Source organism: Myotis davidii, unplaced genomic scaffold (genome assembly GCF_000327345.1).
Source record: "Myotis davidii unplaced genomic scaffold, ASM32734v1 scaffold70, whole genome shotgun sequence".
NCBI classification, from domain to species: Eukaryota; Metazoa; Chordata; class Mammalia; order Chiroptera; family Vespertilionidae; genus Myotis; species Myotis davidii.
The window spans coordinates 2,086,943-2,108,003 of record NW_006282434.1 but is presented as its reverse complement, the minus strand read 5'-3'; the positions used below and the strand labels follow the sequence as shown (position 1 = coordinate 2,108,003).

At 43.0% G+C, this 21,061-nt stretch overlaps 1 protein-coding gene across 1 annotated transcript in view; it reads left to right on the top strand.

The window, feature by feature from the left end:
- Positions 1-21,061, top strand: part of ENOX1 (ecto-NOX disulfide-thiol exchanger 1) — a 271,625-nt gene that overhangs the window by 148,441 nt on the left and 102,123 nt on the right. The window contains exon 10 of the mRNA XM_006752974.2: positions 1,872-1,989. Coding sequence (XP_006753037.1) covers positions 1,872-1,989 — 118 coding nt within the window. The remainder of the gene's footprint in view (positions 1-1,871; positions 1,990-21,061) is intronic.

The window sequence follows — 21,061 nt, the reverse complement described above, 5'->3', positions numbered from 1 at the left end:
GAACCAGAGGCACCCTGTGGAAACACCCTCAGCTTGTTTTTTTTCCTCACATTGTTTTCCTTTCTGCCGCCCTCCCCCACTAGAACAGCTACTGTATGACAGTTTGTCATTAATTGTGGGGACTAAACAACAGGCTCTTTCAGGCTCATTTATTCTCTCCGCCTGGCTTTTCCTTGTTTTAAGTATTTTCAGGCCACCTCTTTGGGAATTGGCCTCTTTGTCAGAAAAATTAGCTGTCCACAACCTAAAGACTTCCCCACTAATCACATGTGACATCTGATACCTATGGTGTTGTTTAAGATAGGATTGGCACCCCTTCTACTCGGTGGCATGTCACGCAAGGAGGCCTGGGCCGTCAGCCTGGTGGCCATCAGGACTGCCCTGACGTGTGTCCCTGTCCCAGGGACCTTGCCTCTCTGCTGATCCCCCTCCCTGTCCTCTGTATTGGTGATTCCCAGGGTTCAGAGTTGACCACGCAAATACTTTCCTTCCCATCATGCTGCAGTACACATCTGTGGGCTAAGAAGGGAAGACAACGGAAAGGACCTATTACACAGACTACTATGTGCACACACTGATTGAATGGGCCTTAGAACTATGCTTAAAGTCATGCCATCAGTACCTCGTCGTACTTTAGCTTTATTGTTACTCAAAGGTTTATTATAAAGTGAAATTATTTTAATTATTTGACTTTATTTAAAGACTTCAATTTAAATGAGGTAAAAAGGGGAAACACATATAAGAGAACAGAATGGATAAGGATTCACAAATACGTAATATAGAAATTTATACAAATAATATGATTATTTAACATACATGATTACAGTGTTCTGATTTTTAGATACAGCTGTAAAATAATATTCTGTAATTCCTTATTTTTATAAGTTTTCACGTGGCATGCTTGCATTCAAATGGCCTTTATTACTACTATTCCCCAATTATGTGTCAGTTGACAAAGGCTCAAAGAAATTAAATGCCTTGGCTGCAGTCACTCCTGTAATAGGTGGAAAGTGTAAGATATAATCCTAAGATCATAAAGTGATGCTAAAGCAACCATCACAACAAAAACAATAAACTCTACACCATAATGTAAAACACTAGAAAAAGAAGCCATCTGTTTTTATTTTACCCTCCAACATATTTTTAAATTTGACCATTTGAATATATGAATGGTGCGTGCATGCGTGCGTGTGTGTGTGTGTGTGTGTGTGTGTGTGTGTGTGTGTGAGTGATCACACAGGGCCACCTGCTCACATGCAGGGCCCCTATTCTGCAGGAAGAACAATAGAGGTCTGCATTTTCAACTTGGAGAACCATGTGCTTAACATGAGGCTAAGTATCTTATATGCATTAATTTATTTTATGCTCAAAAGTATGATCATCACAATATCCCAGTGAGTAAATTGAGGCTAAGGGAGATGAAGAAACATTCCTAGAGCTACACAGTACAGTGGGTCAGTAGCAAACCAGCCTTTTAAACGTTTCCTTGCTTGTATTCCCAATCCTTAGCGATGAGCCGCTCCTGTGTGCCACTCATGGCGATAGGTATTTCTGTGTAATCCTCACAACAGCCCTGCTAGGTGGATGTTGTCATCCCCTTTTCTACAAATTTAAAAATTGAAACTTGAGAGATTAATAATTTGCTGAAGAGCCCTTAACTAGTCATTGGTGAGCAGGAATTATTCCAAGTCCGATACCAGATTCCTGTCTTTCCACCCCCACCTTCTGTACCCTTCAAAATGTTTTCTTAGATTAGGTGGGGCAATGTTTGAAAGGGGAAAACTGCAGATTCTAGGTGCTCATGTGTCAGCCATAATACACTAAAAGATCATTGGGAGAGTGACTAACATTCATGTACTCTTAACTTTCAGGAGCTCCGGAACGCTCAAAGTGAGCAACTTATGGGCATCCGTCGCGAAGAGGAGATGGAAATGTCAGATGATGAGAACTGTGACAGCCCAACTAAAAAAATGAGAGTCGATGAATCAGGTAACGCTGAAAACCGCCACACACCGTGAGGTATCTCAGTGATGTTCCTAATCCCAGGTGGGGCATATACGTTGGGAAATGAACACATAACTCACCTTTATCGAGTTATACTAAACTTTCATCTCTGAGTGACTGTGTCTTTTATTAGTAGAACTTTACACTTCTTGGGAACATAGTAATTTAAATTGTTCCAGTTGTTTCTTTATGAGTAGGTCTGGGGCCATTATACTTTTTTCAGGGATACTTACCTGTTCTCATAAAAATCCTTTTCCATAGTATGGTAGCCACCACTGATGCTGCAATGCGGATAAAATCTAGCTTCAGTCAGTGTCCTAACATGCGAATTGTTTAATCCCCGAGGAAGCTTTCTAGCCTCTGAAAGAGCTCGCTGGAGAATTAGGCTGTTCTCCAGTGAACTTTGGTTCACCGAACCTGCCGTCAGAGGGTTGGCCCACTTTGTACCAAGGAAGGGGCATCACTCTTGAGCTGTAAAAAGGAGAGAAGCTCAGAGTGAACTTGGTTCATGTACTTCGTCTCATCTGAGATACTGATGTAAAACTCTGTCCTTGAATTGTGTTTATGTAAATCCCTTGGTCTTGTAGAAGCAGGCCAAGGACGCGGTCACTCCACACAGGGGACACCAATGGGGACTGCTCGTCCAAGGGGGAGAGTTTGGTGTAAAGGGCCCAGGAAGGACCAGAGTTGCCACCATTGCAAAAAAAAAAGACAAATAGAGGCATGACAGATCTGATCTATCTCCTCGTATGTACCGGGAATAAACACTCACCTGTCCCAAGCTTTTTAACAGGAAGAGTCGGGTAACCAGAAACAGGTGACCTTTGCTAATTTGTTGGTAGAAGCCAAAATCAAGATTCAGAAAATGGTCATGTCATCAGGGCTGCAGAGCGGTGTGAATGCCTGGTTCTCCAGGGCTTTCAGGGAGAGTCGGAGGCGTAAATGATGGTCGCAAGGAAAGCTGCTTTGTCCGGGGGCAGCAGAGGGAGCTCAGGTCCTTAGAGCAGTGGTTCAGAAGTGTGGGCATCAGTCCGGCAGCACCAGCATCGTCTAGGCCAGTGGTCGGCAAACTCACTGGTCAACAGAGCCAAATGTCAGCAGTACAACGATTGAAATTTCTTTTGAGAGCCAAATTTTTTAAACTTAAACTATATAGGTAGGTACACTGTTATTAACTTAATTAGGGTACTCCTAAGGCTTAGGAAGAGCCACACTCAAGGGGCCAAAGAGCCGCATGTGGCTCGAGAGCCACAGTTTGCCAACCACGGGTAGGAACTTACTAGAAATGCACATTCTCAGGCCTTGCTCAACACCTACTGAATCAGAAACTGTCAGGGAGGTGGAGGTGAGAGCCAGCAACCTGCGATTTGAGCCCTGCAGGGAATTCTGTTGCAGGCTGAAGGTTGAGACCAACCGCCTTAGAACATTTTCCTTTTAGCCTCAAATTCATTTATTTATATCTTTCAGAAGCTTGGCATAGACAAAAGCACCATGCCCCTCTTTTCTGAAGCCTTTGTCTGAAAAGTGAAGCTAGCATGTGTGTGTCACTGTGTGCCTCCTAATGAGACGCTACAGATTTCGCAGGACTGCTTCGTAACTGGGTTTAAATTTGCTTGTTTGAGGAAACCACCTTCCTCACAGCATTTCTATCCTGCACACCCTCATCTGTCAAAGGAAAAGAGTAAATTTTAGTGTGATTTTCTTAAACTCAATGACATCTTCCCATAAAAATATAAAATATTTTTTCTCAAAAAAGCTTTCATCATTTTTGAAGTTTCTAGATGAGAGGCAGGCCTACATGAAACTTGTATCTTTAACATACCTAATAAGGTATGTGTAGGAGAAAAGAATTAAGTTAATGAGGGATTTTAATTTGAACCTGTGGCTTTTTTGGCAAGGAAAGGACATTTTTTTAAAAAACAACCAATCAATTTCCTGAATAAGGAATGTGTCTAATTTTGTAGTCTGCTTAGGATAGGGCCGGAATGATGACTGAGAACAGTGGCTCACAGGGGAGGTTACAGACCATGGCAGTGAGCGTGTACCTGTAGGATCGCCCTGAGCTCTGCTGCAGAAGAATCCACGGAGGTGCCAAGACCTCTCCCCTCACAGGGACCGCAGGGTCCTCTCTGGAAGGTTGACTGAAGAGGCGTCTTCCCAACCTCTCTTCGTTTTCCCCAGGCGTCTGGTAAGAGCCTGAAGTGGACCTGAGCTTTCAGAAGCTTTCACCAGGCTTGTTACTTGGTCAGTAGAATTAATGAGCACAACACGGCCTGTTCTCTACTGAGTGCTGAGGGAAAAGATGAAAGAACTGGAGTTCAAATGCCAGGCCCCCAGGAGTTCAAAGTCCTTTTTGTGCTTTCAAAATGAGATGGACCAGGGAACGTGGCATGTGGTTTATGAGGAAAGCTCAGGACTGATTAGAGGGAAAGGAAAGCAACTAACCTTTTTTATTCCACTGGGCCCCGAAGATCCTGCCCAAAGCAGGCAGCGGTTTTTCTTTCGGCTGCATGTTTGGGGCCACTGTCTGAGAGCAGGAATTCCCATCTGGTCTTTTACCCAGCCGGAGACAGATTCCTTCCAATGGCTGCTTGAAGCAGGGACCCAGGGACCTGGTGTGGGGCGGGGGCGAGGGTGTGGGGGGGCAACCTGAGGGGATTTTTTCAGTGGTATCTCCTCAGGTGACCCAGCACTAATTGTAGGTACACATTTGCAGCTGTCAGGCACCTGTGAGCAGGCCTCTTCAAAATGTAGTTCTAATTCACTAGCGGGAATTGCCAAATGCTGAAATAGAAGTAAAATTCTCCATCTTCTAACAAACCCCTTGCCCTTTTCGTTTCTGTTAAAACAATGAGATTTTGTCTTGGATGCTCTGAGCAGTAGCTGCCCCAGGCATTCTTGAAAATTGAGGGGATATCCTTCTGGGAGCCCGGGCTTGTGGGAGGCCTGTGGTGAGACCGCCCCCGACAGGATGCTTGAGTTTGGTCCACCAGTGCTGGCTTTCCTCCTCCTCTGTCTCCTGGCACAAAAGCTAACAGGCAGTTTTATTTCTGAGGGGCAGCCGGGGAGAACTGGTTTCTAGAGAAGACACAATGTATCATGTGGGAGGACTTGTATACCTTGTGCTAAATTCTTTTTAAAAAATCAAAATTGGTCAATATATCTCTGATCTTCTGGTTATGAAGAATATTTCATTGTACTTCCGCTTTTCACCACCCATAATAATTTACCACGTGTCTGACTAGAGTTCCCCACACGGCTCTCACTACAATATAGTAGTAGTTCTGGGTGGGCTGTTCACTGCTCCCCATCAGCTGGATCTTGAAAGGGAAGGCAGTTTGCTGAAGCAAAACTAAGATGATGATAAAAATGAAAATGAGTTTTGTTAATAAATTTGAAAACCAAGACAGATTTATCGAAGCATTCATTCAAGAAGATCGGCATCCTGTTCTGAAGGCTGTGAAGATAGTTTTTGATAAAAATTCAATTTATTATTGCATAGTCTACCTCCTACTGGAATCAAGTCAAACTTTAAAAGCTGTATCTATTCCTCCCCCCCCCCCTCCTTCTCCCTCTCCTTTTCTCTTTAACCCCTTCCCCAACAATTTTTTTGTTAAAAACGTTTCTTTTTCAGACTAATTTTTTTATTTTGGTTCTATATAGTATTTTTGATGCTGGTTATGAAAGGGTGAGGACAAGAAAGCTCAAGAAAGAGAGGAGAAAAAAGAGGAAGTCTGTCCTAGATCTTAAGGCCTCAGATAGCAGAACCTGATCAGTCTTAGCACTGTGAGCGTCCAATGAATCAATGCATGTGAAGGCCTTGCTTACAGTGTTGACTCTGCTTATTATCTTGGTCGTCCTCCAGCTCCTGGCCCCAGGCCTTTCGCCAAGTCAGCGCTCAAGCAAAGTGTGTTGACTTCAACTGCATATTCCCCTTCTTCTGGTCTTTATGCTTTTCTTCCATAAGTTTATAGGAAGATGGCAACCCTAAGAACATTTGTTCTAATTAAATGGCAAGCATTAGTCTGGCAGGTGTTGCTCAGTTGGGTGGAGAGCTGTTCCACACACTGGAAGGTCGAAAGTTTGATTCCCCGTCAGGGCACATACCCAAGTTGGGGGTTCAATCCCTGTTCCGGGTGCATATGGGAGGCAACCGATAAGTTTCTCTCTCACAGTGAAGTTTCTCTCTCTTGCTCTTTCCATTCCTCTCTCTTTCAAATCAGTAAAGCCATATCCTTGGGTGAAGGTCAAAAAAATAAATACATAAAAAGAAAAAGAATATTAAATGGCAAGTATTAATAAGCATGTTTAAACAAAGATAATTCACTTCCCCCACATGGTCTGAACATGTATACATACAAAATACAGTGCCGCATGCTCAATAGTCTACACTTCAGAAAGTTGAAACCCAGCGTCATTCTGATTATTACTAAACATCTGTCAAGCACCTGGTTGTGTTCAAGGCTCTGTGGACCCTGGGCATAGGGCGAGGGTTAGACACAGTGTACCCTGCCCTCAAGCGTGTGAGATGCTTTTAGAAGAGAAGAAATATGTTAACCTAATAAAAATACAATGCCTAATGCCACATATGTTCTAAAGCCACGAATTTAAATTTAGTATAAACCAAAATGAACATAATTACCCCAGTGTATGTACCTCATCCAGTATTTAGGGAGTATATATTGTATATTGAACACAAACTTTAGAATAAAACTAATATGTCCTTTGCTTAATAGACAACCCTTAAACCATTCCATAATGCACAAATGCTCTTGGGTTTTAATTACACCTCATTTAAGCTCTGAGTTCTTTAGGGGAGCAATTACTTTTTTTAATTATGAAGAATATTTTCTGGGTTGTCAATTTTCCATGGAAACGCACCACATCATAGGTACAGACCTTTAAAAAAATTTTCAGTAAGAAATCATTTGGAAAGATTTGCCAAATCTTTCAGCCAGCCGAGTCAAATTTGAGACTCATAATTAAGTTCAGTTGGAATTAGCAGTATTCACTCTGCCTGAATAGTTTCATATGTAGCTGGAAGCGTTAGTTTTTAAAAAAAAATTAATAATAAGGCTCTCTCTTGTTATCCCCTTCATCTCTTTGAACACCAGGACTGCCTGTTTTTCTGATTTAGTTTGTTCCCTGCTTAGGAGTGCTTTTGATAGACATAAAGGGTGCCCAACGGGAAGGTTACAGTCACAGTCGGGCTCACTGCCACCCCAGCACCACTGGAGTGGGCGCTGGAGGGGAGCGGTGGCGGGGCCAACAGAAGGGGGCCGGGGCGTCTCACTCGCAGTTGGTAGGCGCTTCCCATTGAGCTGAGTGCGATCTGAGCAGGCTTGCTCTGGAGTTGCTTAGAACTCTGCAGAGGGCCACAAGCATTCAGACGGGGCAAGTGAGTCCATGCCACTTGCCGTCGGGGTGGAGCTCCTGCACCAGCAGACCCAGAGGCAGGCATGTCCGTGGTGAGAGGAGCCTGGGAGGACAAGCTGTGTGTCGCCTTCTGTGTGCACATGTAATGACAGCCCGAAGGAGGAATCCAGCAGTGGTTGTGTGTCTATCAGCGACCACCCCGTTAAAGACATGCGTTTTATTTTCACCACAAAGGAATGTCTCCTGGGAGCCCAAATGCTGAACAAGAAAGGGTGATTCATTAAAACTAATACGGCTTCAAGATGATAAAATACATCTTCCGAGGTGGGCTCGGTAGCCTGCTTCATTCCTAAATTCTGGAAACAGAGCTTCATTTACAAGCAGAGTTGTTGCTTGACCTGGGAAGAGTATAACCGAATGGCCAGAAGCACAAGGCTTTCTCTCTCTCTCTCTTTTCTTGCTAATCTTGCCAAATAATTCCAATGTATGTTTATTTTGGATAGATTTTTTTCAGTGCCCTGATTTTATATACCATTACGGTTCTCCTTTCATAATGAACATGTTCCTGAAAAACTATAAAATCATCATTTTGTAAATTGCTTTACCTTTTAAGTGCAAGAGACAGGTGCTATTACATGGGAGGGAAGCGTTCCTTCTGCCCAGCCAGGCTGTGTTCATCTGTTTTGTAAATTCACATTTGGAGCCTACACTGTCTTTAAGTTTAGCCCCTTAGAATCTTATTTTTATGTGGCGCCTGACAATGCCTTATTCCTGACATCGCTCTCAGATATGCACACATTTTCCATAACCGTGTGTTTTATGTAAAGTTGATCTGTGCTGCTGAAATCGCATTGTGTCCAGGAAAGCACGGATTTCCCGACACTGTAGCCACTCACCTGCGCTGCACCTCCACAAAACCGGGCGCCCTCGCGGAGGTTCTCAAACAAACCACCTGCTTGATGCTGGCTTGGAGCTGGTGGGCTCTCACTGGTTTCCAGTGCAATAGGCCAGCACCTCCTCCAGCTGCACGTGCAGAGTGGACTCGGGCTCTGTTCGCCCTGGCTTCTTGCCTAGTGACATGAGCCCGGGGAGCCTGGTGACGGGCTTGGGCTGTTGGGCCATTGGCAGGCAGAGGAGAAGAGTGAGGAAGTTAACAGCCAATTTTCAGAAAGAACCACACAGACCCTGACCTGGGAAGAGTGTAACGGAATGGCCAGAAGCACAAGGGCCCAGCCCAGTTGCTGGTGCACAGCCCCAGTGTGTGGATTCCCCTCAACTGCCAGGGACACTGTTATCCGGATTACAGTTTATTATGTTCTCTGGGCATATCGTCTGATAGGTTGATGCAGGATCATTGCATAGGAGAGTAGATGTAATCCTGTTTTCTTAGCAGGCTTTCAGGACACTGAGGGAATATTTATGTAATAAGATGCAAAGTTGCTATGGAAAATACTATAGCAACCCAACATCTTCCCAGAGCCAGGCAGCCACTTATAACAGCAATCTAAATTTACATTTATTTTAGTGTCATTTTATCAACACTCTTAGTATCTCATTCTGACAGGATGTTAAAATATGTTTTCAGGTTGTATTTGAGCAGAATTAACACAGTGCTGTTAGATTTTAAGTGTGGTTTTCACAACTTGTGAAAAAAAAATCAGAATATTTTTGAGGGAATTTAGATGACTTCATCTGGGTAAGTTTCTAAGTTTTCTTTTGTAAGAATTCCTAGTAGTATTTATTCCTAATTTTGCTTTATAGTTTGTAAATAATAAGTAGGAATTTCTGATTGTGAAATAGGGATTACCCTTTTCAACATTGACACAAGTTGTCGAGTGCTCTCCTGTGATTCTATTGGTGCTCATAGAAAACACTTTTAGTAGATCAGCTCACGGCCCTCCAGTAGCATATAACATGTTAAACATAAATTCTGTTTTTCTTTTTCAAACTTCTTTTAAAAATTGATTTTGAGAAAGAGAGGAAGGAAGAGGGAGAGGGGGAGAGAAACATTAGCATCGATATGAGAACGAAACATTAATTGGCTGCCTCCTGCATGCCCATTACCAGAGATCAAGCCCCAGACTCAGGCATATGCCCAGACTGGGAGTTGAACCAGCAACCTCTTGGTGCGGGATGATGCCTAACCAACTGAGCCACACCAGCCAAGGCAAACCTGTTTTTCATACAAAAATAACACCTGGTCGTTTTGGAAGATCTAATAATGAATAATAAAGAAAGGAGAAAATAGCCCTGGCCAGGTGGCTCAATTGGTTGGAGGGACATCCCATAGACCAAAAAGGTGGCGGGTTCCATTCCTGGCCTGGGCATATATAAGGAGGCAACCAACCAATGAGGTTTCTCTCTCTCTCCCTTTCTCCTCCTCTCTCTCTAAATTCAATTTAAAAATTATCTTTAGTTGAGAGCTTTTTTAAAAAATAAAATAAAATTGTGTTAGTTTCTATAAAAGACTGTGGTTTCTATTTTTTTCTTCTACACAGATTAACTATGTAAGCACTTTTCTATGTATTTTTAAAGCTCAGACACAGTAATTCTGCATGATTTTGTTTTCAGCAGAACTTATATAACAAGTGAATTGTTTAAGCTTCCTTTTTATATGTTAATGAAATAGAAAATTAGAGCAAAGCATGTGTATCCTTCCAGGATCATGGGCTCTTTCACAGGCACCTATGAGAATTGATGCTATAATCTTTGAGGTGTCCAAAGCGAATGCCTGAAGTTATTAAAATCCTGAAAACTGGACCAGCCCTCCCAAAAGCATGTTCCAGATCCCTTACATGTGAGTGTGGCAGAGAAGCTGTAGTTACCTGGCTGGTTGGTAGTGGAAAGAGAGCATCTACTGATTTTCCTCTGTGCCTCTCCAGTTACACCTTCAAGTGTGACTCTAACACTGTGAAAGTGGGACACTAGCCAAAAGAATCAATAACAGACCGTATTAAAACATATGTGGGAACCAACTTCTTAGCACACTGATGGACTTACTGTTGGACTGGCTGTTTATGAACATCATTGTCCTAATTCTCCTCTGCTTTCCTACTGCATTGCTTATCCAAGCACAGTTGGTGGCATAAAGCTATTATATTGATTCCTAACACTGTTTCTCATAAGCTTCATTAATCAAAGACCTAAAGATGCTGCATTTATGGTATGAATACAAAAATGAGGACAGGAAAATGTCTTACAGAATTCCAGTTAGTCATACACATTCAGTGCCACACAACTAATGAAAAACAAATAATTGAAAGAAGTAATCACTTTCTTCCCTTTCTTAGAAATTCCGCCTGCTTCTGTATGATACTGATGCAGCAGGTCCTCATGTAACATCCTTTTGTTCAGTGCCATTTCATTATAATATTGATGAGAGAGAAAAAAATTGATTCCTGGCTGGAGTCACTGTGTGAAATCTGCATGTTTTCCCACATCTGCGTGGGTTTCACCAGTTTCTCGTTTCCTCCCACGTCCCAGTGATGTTCAGCAGAGGTGAACTGGTTAAGTGTCTAAGTTGTCCCCGTCTGGGTGATGTGGGTGTGAGTGTGCCCCGCGATGGAATGTATCCAGTCCTGGCCAGGGTTAGTTCCCACCTTGTGTCCTGAGCTGCTGGGATAGGCTCTGCAGAGCCACCTCAACCTTTAACTGGAACAAAGGGGTTGGAAATAACGACCTTACTTGTCTTTATTAATCTTTCTTAAATGTATGTATGGCTTATATCTATTTCAATGTTTAATATTAGAAGTGTTTAAGCTTAGAAGTTTGGTAATGTTTTTGTGATCAGAAATATGCTCCAGAAACTTAACTCCCATTTATATCAATTAGCCCATGGTCAAGTTGGTTTTGTCGTATATTGTCCCACCTAAAGTCACAATTTTCAAGAACATATGGACTATGTTAAGTGAAGACTTAACTGTACTTAGAAGCCCTGGGTATTGAAGTTTGCTAATTAAAAGCTAGTATAGTAAGCCCTCCATATCTAAATGGCTTAGAGACACTTCTCTCACTTGGGTGAATGTCGTTGATACCAGAGAGGGACTAAGTACTCAGCAACTGTTCTCCCCGTTTCTAGGGCACAATGTGGAAGCCTTCTGGGAGATGGCCAGAGAAAGGAAGTTGTATTAGACTCCCATACTAGCAGAGAAGGAGGGACAGATGTTTTAAGGTAGAGTCTATGCTATAGTGTTTCAGGCTGGGTGTTGCAGGTTCTTCAATGAGCCCACTGTAACTTCCAGAGCTGCTGGGTCCCAGAGGCCCTAGCTCTCCACTTGGGCCATGTGGGTCCTTGCCACTTGGCACAGTTACCTAACGCTCCAATTATCAGAATTACTCTAGAAACATGTAAATATCTAACACATGGGCACTGGTTAATTAATTATATACCTACTAGAGGCCCAATGCATGAAATTCATGCAAGAGTAGGCCTTCCTTCCCCCAGCTGCCAGCACTGGCTTCCTTCTGGCACCCGGGACCTGGGCTTCCCTCTCAGCCCTGGCTTTATCTGGAAGGTCGTCTGGAAGGATGTCAGGTCTAATTAGCATATTATGCTTTTATTATTACAGATTAGAGGCCTGGTGCATGAAATTCATGCATGGGGGGACATGGGGGCACATCTCTCAGCCTGGCCTGCACCCTCTCCAATCTGAGACCTCTCGGGGGATGTCCGACTGTCAGTAAATCAGACATCCCTCTCACAATCCGGGACCACTGGCTCCTACCCACTCACCTGCCTGCCTCCCTGATCACCCCTAACGCCTCTGCCTGCCAGTCTGATTGACCCTAACTGCCTCTGCCTGCCAGCCTGATCGCCCCTAACCTCTCTGCCTCCCAGTCTGATCACCCCTACCTTGCTCCCCTGCTGGCTTGATCAACCCTAACTGCCTCTGCCTCAGTCCCCGGCCTAAGCCTCAGTCTGGCCTCCCTCTGCAGGAGGTGACCTGCCCAGGGTTGACAGGGGAAGGCACCGCCCCCATTACCCTGCTGCTGCTGCCACTGCTGGCCTGAGCCTGGGCCCTTCACAGCCGCCCGAGGCTGCCTGAGCCTCGGCCCGGTCCTTGCAGCAGCTACCGTGGCTTTGTCCGGAAGGACATCCGGATGGTCATCTGGAAGACATCTGCTCTAATTAGCACATTACCCTTTTATTAGTATAGATACGCAGCCTTAAAATGAATCATGTTTAGAAAACTATATAATGGCATGGGAGAAGGCTTTTGATACATTGCTAAGTGATTGTTAAACAAGAAATAACTGAGGCTGCAAAGCAGTCCAAATCTTTATATGGGGACTATAGGGATTCAAGAGGAACCTGAACTGTGCTCTGAGGGTGGAGGAAAAAGACAATGTTTATAAAAGTACAACCCGCAGGCTTACATAGTTGATTTGAAAGAGTTATGGTTGGCATAGACAAAAATAACTAACATTAATTAATATGGGATAGGTTACCATGTTGTTTGCTAGGCTGGAGTTCATAGAAATAAGCCTCAGTCTGAGCATGGCAGCAGATGTAGCCAGTTATGGTTGGCACCATCTAAAAGTCCAGGTGCCATCCAGGTATGGACGTGCATAAGACCAACTTCCTCCATGGCCTCCTGTCTCCACCTCAGGACCCCATGACAATTAGCGACCATTTCAGATATTTCTGTTCACAAAGTCAAAGTAGTTACAAATCAATATATAGGCCATTCCTGTTGTGTGTTTGTGTATGTGTTAGACTCACAATTTGTATGTTAGGGGATAATCTGTAAGGATATAGGTCAAAAAATTCTGAGTGATTATCTCTAGATGGTGTGAGAAAAGATGATTTTGTTTTCTTCTTTGTGCATCTCAAAAAAAGTTCCATAATATGCACATGTATTGCTTTATTTTAATAATTAAGCTACCATAAATACTAATTTTTAAATTAAGAGGATATGGTAAAATTCTTATTGAAAGGGCAGTACCACCTGGCCGTTTTCAATCAGTTAGGACAGTGGTCAGCAAACATGTGGCTCTTTGACCCCTTGAGTGTGGCTCTTCCACAAAATACCGACTTCTGCGCATGGGCTACAAAGTTTCAATCGCACTGTACATGCGCGCCCGCACGTGGTATTTTGTGGAAGAGCCACACTCGAGGGGCCAAAGAACCGCATGTGGCTTGCGAGCTGCAGTTTGCCAACCACTGATTTAGGAAGACAGTCAAAAGCAGTAAAGAACGGTAACAGGTATCAGGAGGACATTTACCGATTGCCTTCTTTTGCTTTAAACTAGGGAATTTTCACATTTCATTTACCATAATATGCTTACCTTTCTAGACCACACTGTCTTACCATTTCCTATTTCAAGGGCTGATCATATTTGCATAACTATTTATTAAGGATCCAACAAATAATTCAAGTTCTAAACCAGCCAGACATGTTGAGTTCTTACCCACAGAGATTGGCAATGATGAGTCTCTTCAGGCATAGAAGAGACCCTTAGAAATCATCTTGTATAGCCTCCTCCTTTTTTTCACAAATAGGAATATGCAGTCCCATGTTGAGAAATTTTGTTATTTGTCCAAGATAGTAAATGGAAAGTCTAGAACTCAACACCAGTTTCCTTCTTTCTAGGCTAATGACTTTTCTATGGCATGACTAATTTCATGGGAGAAAAGCTCCAGAATATTCCTGAAATGCCTTAAGTGGTATCCTAAGAGTCAGTTGCCAAATAAAGTCGACCAGGGACTTTGAATGCCTGCTATGTGTGTGGCACTGTGATGCCATTTGGAGGCAAAGGTATACTGGAGATGTTCAGTACATGTTAACCCAGACAAAGCTGGCTGGGCCTTATGCTTAATCTTTCCATTATTTTCCGTATTTTCTACTAACCGGAGATTGGCTTCAACACAGGTGGTGTATCCAGAAACTGTTTTTAAGCTCATTCCAACTTTTAAAAATATTCAGGAAATTGGCACGATCCCTTTTCTGGTTGGGTGATATGTATTTCCTCAGAAACAATCTGCTCAATGGTTTTAGGCAAGAGAAAGAAGAAATGCTTTCCTTTGGTAAACATTGTCACAACCCATGTTTCCACTGCCAAACTCTCCAAAAAAGTAAAAAATTAACACTAAGGACATTTCTCAAAGCACAGGCATAGAGTTGATGGCTGATCTGCAATGATCTGAGCTACAGTACTAGCCCTTTAACTTCCCTTCTTTTCCCATGTTTCCTTTGCATTCCCAGGGCCAGGGAGAGCCTACCTGCCCATCACCATTTTATTGACTCTCCATCTAACTTCAAGATTTAATTGAAGTGCTCTTCCTGCTTCCTGTTCCTGAGGCTTTTCTTTATGAGTTGTACCTCCCAATAAATCTTTAAAATAAGAGTCTATGGGAGAAGATATGCAATAATATCAATCTTACTGAGATGCACAGACTCTGAGAAGATTTGGCCTAGAAGAAATCTTAGAAGTAATATGTCCTCTCCCACTCCACCCCATGTTCTAAATTAATGAGAAAAAATGTGGCTGTTTTTTTTTTTTTTTTTACCTCCCACAATAATTAGTTGGAATGCTGAGAAAGTTCTTCAAGTTTATAGTGGGTAATTTTTGCAATTACAATTTTTTAGGCACAACTTATTTGGCAAATCTTTTGGAGCTAGGATAGGGGATTTCATTCTTCCTTTAGTTATCTACCAGTCAGTTGTTTAAGAGATGTCTCCACCTGCTATCCTAGACTTTCCTAGTGTAGTTTACATGATCTGAGCATCCTAGTCATTCATTTCTCTATGCTTAGTTCTTTTCCTCCTTGAGTTGTCTTAAGCAGTGTCATAATACAAAGCAGTGATAAAACTAAAACAACAAATATTCAGTGAATTCTCATGATGTATGTGAGAACATGATATCATTTTACTTGCAGTGCCAGATTAAGGAAAAAAATTAGCAAGTGAAATCTTCTAAGACTAATATTCAGTTTTTATCTAAGAGTGTTGCTTATCTACTCTAAAAAAATCCTAGTAGCATATCATCAGAGTTCTCTCTGTTCTGGAATAGCACTGGGTCATGTTTCCATACAGTGCCTGCTCTCTATTCTCAGAAGTCTCAGCAAGACTAATAGATAAAGTCTACCAAAAAAAAACAAAAACCAAAAAACTGTGAGAGCTGAGAGTGTCTGAGAAGGTGTATAAATCTGTTCATCAGAACTCTGTCTTATACCTGGAGAAGGTTTGTTTTGTTTCTATTTTTTTAAATATATTTTTATTGATTTTAGAGAGGAAGGGAGAGGAAGAGAGAGTTAGAAACATCAATGATGAGAGAGAATCATTGATTGGATGCCTCCTGTATGCCCCCAACTGGGGATCGAGCCCAAGAGCTGGCCATGTGCCCTTGACTGGAATAGAACCAAGGACCCTTCAGTCCGCAGGCTGACACTCTATCCACTGAGCTAAACCAGCTAGGGCTGTTTTGTTTCTTTGTTTTCTCAAATAAGGGTGAAAACATGCTGAGATGGGAAGACCTTCCACCTGCTATGCTCCTTAAAGACTAGTTCAGGATCTTTTGCTCTCTGGCCAGTGCATTGCATTTTACACAGTAAGTGGACAAGAATTTGTTCAGTGAATAGATAGGAAATTAAAACTAGGAAGAGCCCTAGCTGAGTGGCTCAGTTGGTGGGAGTACCATTTGGTACACCAAAAGGTAGCGGGTTTGATTCCCTGTCAGGGCACATGCCTGGGCTCCTTGTTCGGTCCAAGTTGAGACTCCTATAAGAACCAAACAATTGATGTTTTTCTCACATCAGTGTTTTTATCTTTCTTTTCCCTCTTCTCTATCTAAAATCAGTAAAAACATATCCTCAATGAAGATTAAAAAAAACTAGGAAGAATGAAATTTTAATCTGTTGAAGGATTTTTTTTCTGTTTAGTCCAAAGGAAACACAAAAACAACAACATCTACTTAATTGTCACAGACCTGACTATGTGTTCCAGATGAGGACCCCAGGTGTGATTAAAGCCCCACCCCTCTCTCTCTAATAGCCTATGGCCTCCTTCCAATATATAATCGTGTCTGCATGGCACTCTGAGGTCAGTGGTACCAAAATGTGAGATGCAGATCAGCATCGTCATAGTTCCTCTCAGGTCTCCCCCCCCCAGAAACACCTCCGAGTCCCCAAACTACCACTGAGTCCAGTCCCTCCACACTCCTCTGTGGAATTCTACTCCACCATTTTACATCAGAGACTCTGTCACACTTTAGAGCAGGAAGAATGACATGCTCTCTCAAGGTAAAGGATGGAGCCAAAAGAAAAAAATTAGTAAGATAACATTTGAAACTTTCTCCTCTAGAACTAGGTTGAGACTACTGCAGATGGAAAATATATCTTGATTTTTTAATTTTTTTTTTTAGTAATTGAAAGTTGTTAGATCCTTTGGCTTTTGAAATAGAAATTAAAACTTAATTGGACTGTTTGTCCCTTCCATAGAATGTTTAGGCCCCAAGGAATAGTATAATTGATGCCAGATCATCAGCACTGTGTTCACAAAGCACTTTATGTAAAACTATATGTGGCACTTTCTCTCTCATGTTCAATAAAAAGCTAGTAACAAGAGAGCTGCTTTCTCAGAGGGATTCTTTTAACCTTTCAGAAATAAAATATTTCATGCTAATTCCTGCTTAATTGGATGGAAGTCATTTCTTTAAAATCATTGAGCATAAGTTTGAAATCTGTTCCATCCCTGACCTCTTTAATTCAATCAAGGTCACTTCATAAACTTGCCCAAACAGCTCTATTTCTCACGTGGAACAGGGGGTAGAGGTGTTTAAAAGCATTAGTGTTTGATTATTCGTACTTAACTGGGGCTTTAGCACTTGCAGAGGGTTTTTAAGGACTTGCTAGTAAAAATAAATCATTGCTCTCTGAAAATATATTCATCAGAAACCAAAAACAAATCATCTTAAGGAGCAAAGCAAAAAAGCAAAAATGGCTTTTTCTGGAGGATTGGAAGAGATTATCATGATCAATACATAGACGGCTTTAATATCTCCCAGGGAAATATTGCTATAATTTAGCTATCAGACAGTTTTCTTGTTTATTTGTTTGGTTGTGTGGGTTTTTTGCTAATCCTCACCAGAGGGTACTTTTTCCATTGCTTTTCAGAGAGAGTGGGAGAGATAGAGGGAAGAAGAGAGAGAGAGAAACATCGATTGAAAGACAGATTGGTTGCCTCCTGCACACGCTCCTACTGGGCCAGGGATCAAACCTGCAACCTAGGTATGTGCCCTTGACCAGGAATTGAACCCAAGACCCTTTGGTGTGTCGGCCAAAGCTCTAATCACTTAGCAACACCGGTCAGGGGCAGACAGATTTTAAAATCTGAGCATTCACCCTGCCCAAGGACTCAGAGAAGATGAATGCTGTGTTTATGGGAGCAGGATTTGCAGTACTCAGGCTCTGGGGCTGAGAAGTAATGAGAAGATGTGTCCTATTGAAGAATGTGAAGTGGAGCCAACTGAATGAATGAGAAACCAAGAGTTCTGCAGTAAATGCTGAGAGGCTTCATTCCCATTTTCTGGGACCGACAGGGGAATGTCAAGCTCTCCGCGAAGCTCTTTTGAAGAGAGCGTCATGTGGGTGGCCACGTCATTAGAAAGACTCTGAAAAGGTGGCCCACATGAGTGAGAATAGGTATCCCTGGAAGAGAGAGTTTAGGGTCACTGCAAAGAGCAAAGAAATAAGTGAACCAGGCGAGGTCAGAAGCCCCTTGAACTATGTTAGTTTGCTTGGCAAATGAGGTCCCTTCTCTAAGCCTCAGCAGTAACATAAGGCTCATCCTGAGAGTTTCCTCAAGATTGTAAGAAATAACCAATTAAGGGATTCCATGGCATCTGCAAATCCCAGGTACTTCGGCAGTGTTGAGAATTGACACTGGAGCAATAACAGAAGGTCTAAATGAGATGTTCCAGCCTTGGCTGCACATGAGACAGACCTGGGGAGCTACCTACAAATACCAATGGCTGGGAGTTAGTGCCCTGGCGGCGGTGTTATTAAATGCCCCTCAGTGATTCTGGGGCACAAAAGGTTGAAAACACTGGCATATAACAGGAGGATTCATGGCTGTCAATAGTAGGTCAGGAAGAAGGGAAAACACAGGTTGAGGTCAGGCAGTAAAATATGAGAATGAGAGGAAAATAAAAATGGAACAAGAGATAAAGTGGTTTAGTGGGAAGGAAGTGACTGGCATAGGCAATAATAAAAAGAAAACCAAAGAAAGAAGAAATGAAAGGGAGGTCGTTGTTTAGTTTAGGTATGACATGTGTGACACAGGCGGGGACTCCCCAATCCTGTGAGTGGCAGGTGCACTGGAAGTGCCTGTGGTTAGTTGGGAAAGAGGCTACCTGGGAAGACAGAAGGCATGAAGGCAGGCTGATGCCGAGACATGTGATGAGAACCGAGGACAGGGTCCCCGTGTTTTGTGTGTGTGTTTTTTTTCCTGACTCTGGGAGAACAGCCAGGGACTGTTTGCTCATCTGTCAGTGGTGAGAGAGGGAAGCAGGGATGCGTGGACATATAACAAAGAGAAAAGACAGCGGATCTGGTGGTTGTCTGGGGAGAGCTTGTGCACAGGCCTGGCCCTGTCTCCTCCAGTGAGAGGCTCGGTCTAGGGTGGTGAGTTCCCACAGACACAGCGCTGCAGGGCCGCTCCTGGGCGCAGGCCACAGCCCGCTGCAGCGGGAACCTTCTCCAGAAACGCGGCTGCGAAGAAAAGTAACACCCAACATCTAGTAGATCAGAACACTGTGTTGTGGAGAGACTGCACTGAGGATTTCTGAAAGCATGCCGTCACAGTGTCCTCACAGGAGAGGCAGTGAGCGGTTTTCGGAGAGGAGCAGGTGGGTAGATTAATGAAATGTAAGAAGGCAAGGCAAGTGGCAGAGACTCCTAACGGCCATGTTGGATGGTAAAAGCTGGAGAGGAGAGGGTCTTTCAATAACAGAGAAGCTGCTAGAAAAGCCTGAGAGAAAGCAGGTGTCCAACAATAATGAAACAATTCTAAGAGTGGAAGACGGTTATAAAGAAAGCATGAGGAAATAGGGGTGGTTTTAAAAGTCTATGCAGCTGTGAAAAAGAAGGTTCTCTTACCCCTTGAGACAGCATGGAGGGACCTGGAGAGCATTATGCTAAGTAAATAAGCCAATGAAAGGAAATGTATCTCATGATCTCACTCATATGTGGAATGCCCTGGTGGCTTTGTTATTAAAATGCCCCTCAGTGATTCTGGGGCCCAAAAGATTGGAAACACTGGCATGTAACAGGAGGATCGATGGCTGTCAATAATAGGTCAGGAAGAAGACAAAAAACAAAAAAACAAAAACAAAAAACAAACACAGGTTGAGGTCAGGCAATAAAATATGAGAATGAGAGGAAAATAAAAATGGAGTAAGAGATAAAGTGGAGATAAAGTGGAAGTGAACAAAATAAACTGAGGAACAAAATAGATCCAGAGACATAGATGCATGCAGCAGACAGACCTATTTCAGATGGGAGGGGGGCAAGAAGAGATTAGCTAATGAACGTATATGCATATATGCATAGCCCATGGACAGACAATAGGGCAGGGAAGACCTAGGGAGAGGAAGGGAGCTGGGTGGAGGGAGTCAATGGGGGCGGGGGGTGGGGGGGAAGGGACATCTGTAATACTGTCAACAAAGAAGATACATTTTCAAAAGGCTAGGGAAGGGGTTCTGAAACTTCAGCATGCATTAGAATCACCTTAGAAATGTGCTGAAATGCATATCCCTGGGCCCCATTCCAAAAACTCGGGTTCAGACGTCTGGGACGGGACCAGGAAGCCTCACCTAAGAGATCCCAAGGTGAGACAGACCGGGGCTGTCTGTGGCACAGACACCAGCCTGGCGATGCCAGTGAGTTGTTCACACCCGTGTCCTACCTTGGCTGTGCGTTTAGAGAGGATCTGCGTGGTAATGCCAGGCACATGCAGGCGTGCATCAATCACTCTCAGCGTCGGTGCCGAGGATATGGGCAGGAGAAGACTTCGGGCAGCCCATCACTTCCCACCAAGCTTAAAAACAAAGTCTCGGTTCCCATTTAGACTAGACAGAGTTTCTATAAGGCCAAAACTGAAGCGGGGGTGCAGGGTTTCTCAAAGGAGCTTTTAAAATATGATTACAAAATATATTCTTATAGATGCTAGAGTCTAGCAGCTAGACAATATTTTGTGTCATTGGGGAGATGAAGGCTAGGTTATGAAAAGTGTATTATGAACTGGGACTTTAGAACATCTATTAATGTTACCTGTTTTGTGAAGGTAATGTATCTCCAGATCTCACTCATATGTGGAATGCCCTGGTGGCTTTGTTATTAAAATGCCCCTCAGTGATTCTGGGGCCCAAAAGATTGGAAACACTGGCATGTAACAGGAGGATCGATGGCTGTCAATAATAGGTCAGGAAGAAGACAAAAAACAAAAAAACAAAAACAAAAAACAAACACAGGTTGAGGTCAGGCAATAAAATATGAGAATGAGAGGAAAATAAAAATGGAGTAAGAGATAAAGTGGAGATAAAGTGGAAGTGAACAAAATAAACTGAGGAACAAAATAGATCCAGAGACATAGATGCATGCAGCAGACAGACCTATTTCAGATGGGAGGGGGGCAAGAAGAGATTAGCTAATGAACGTATATGCATATATGCATAGCCCCTG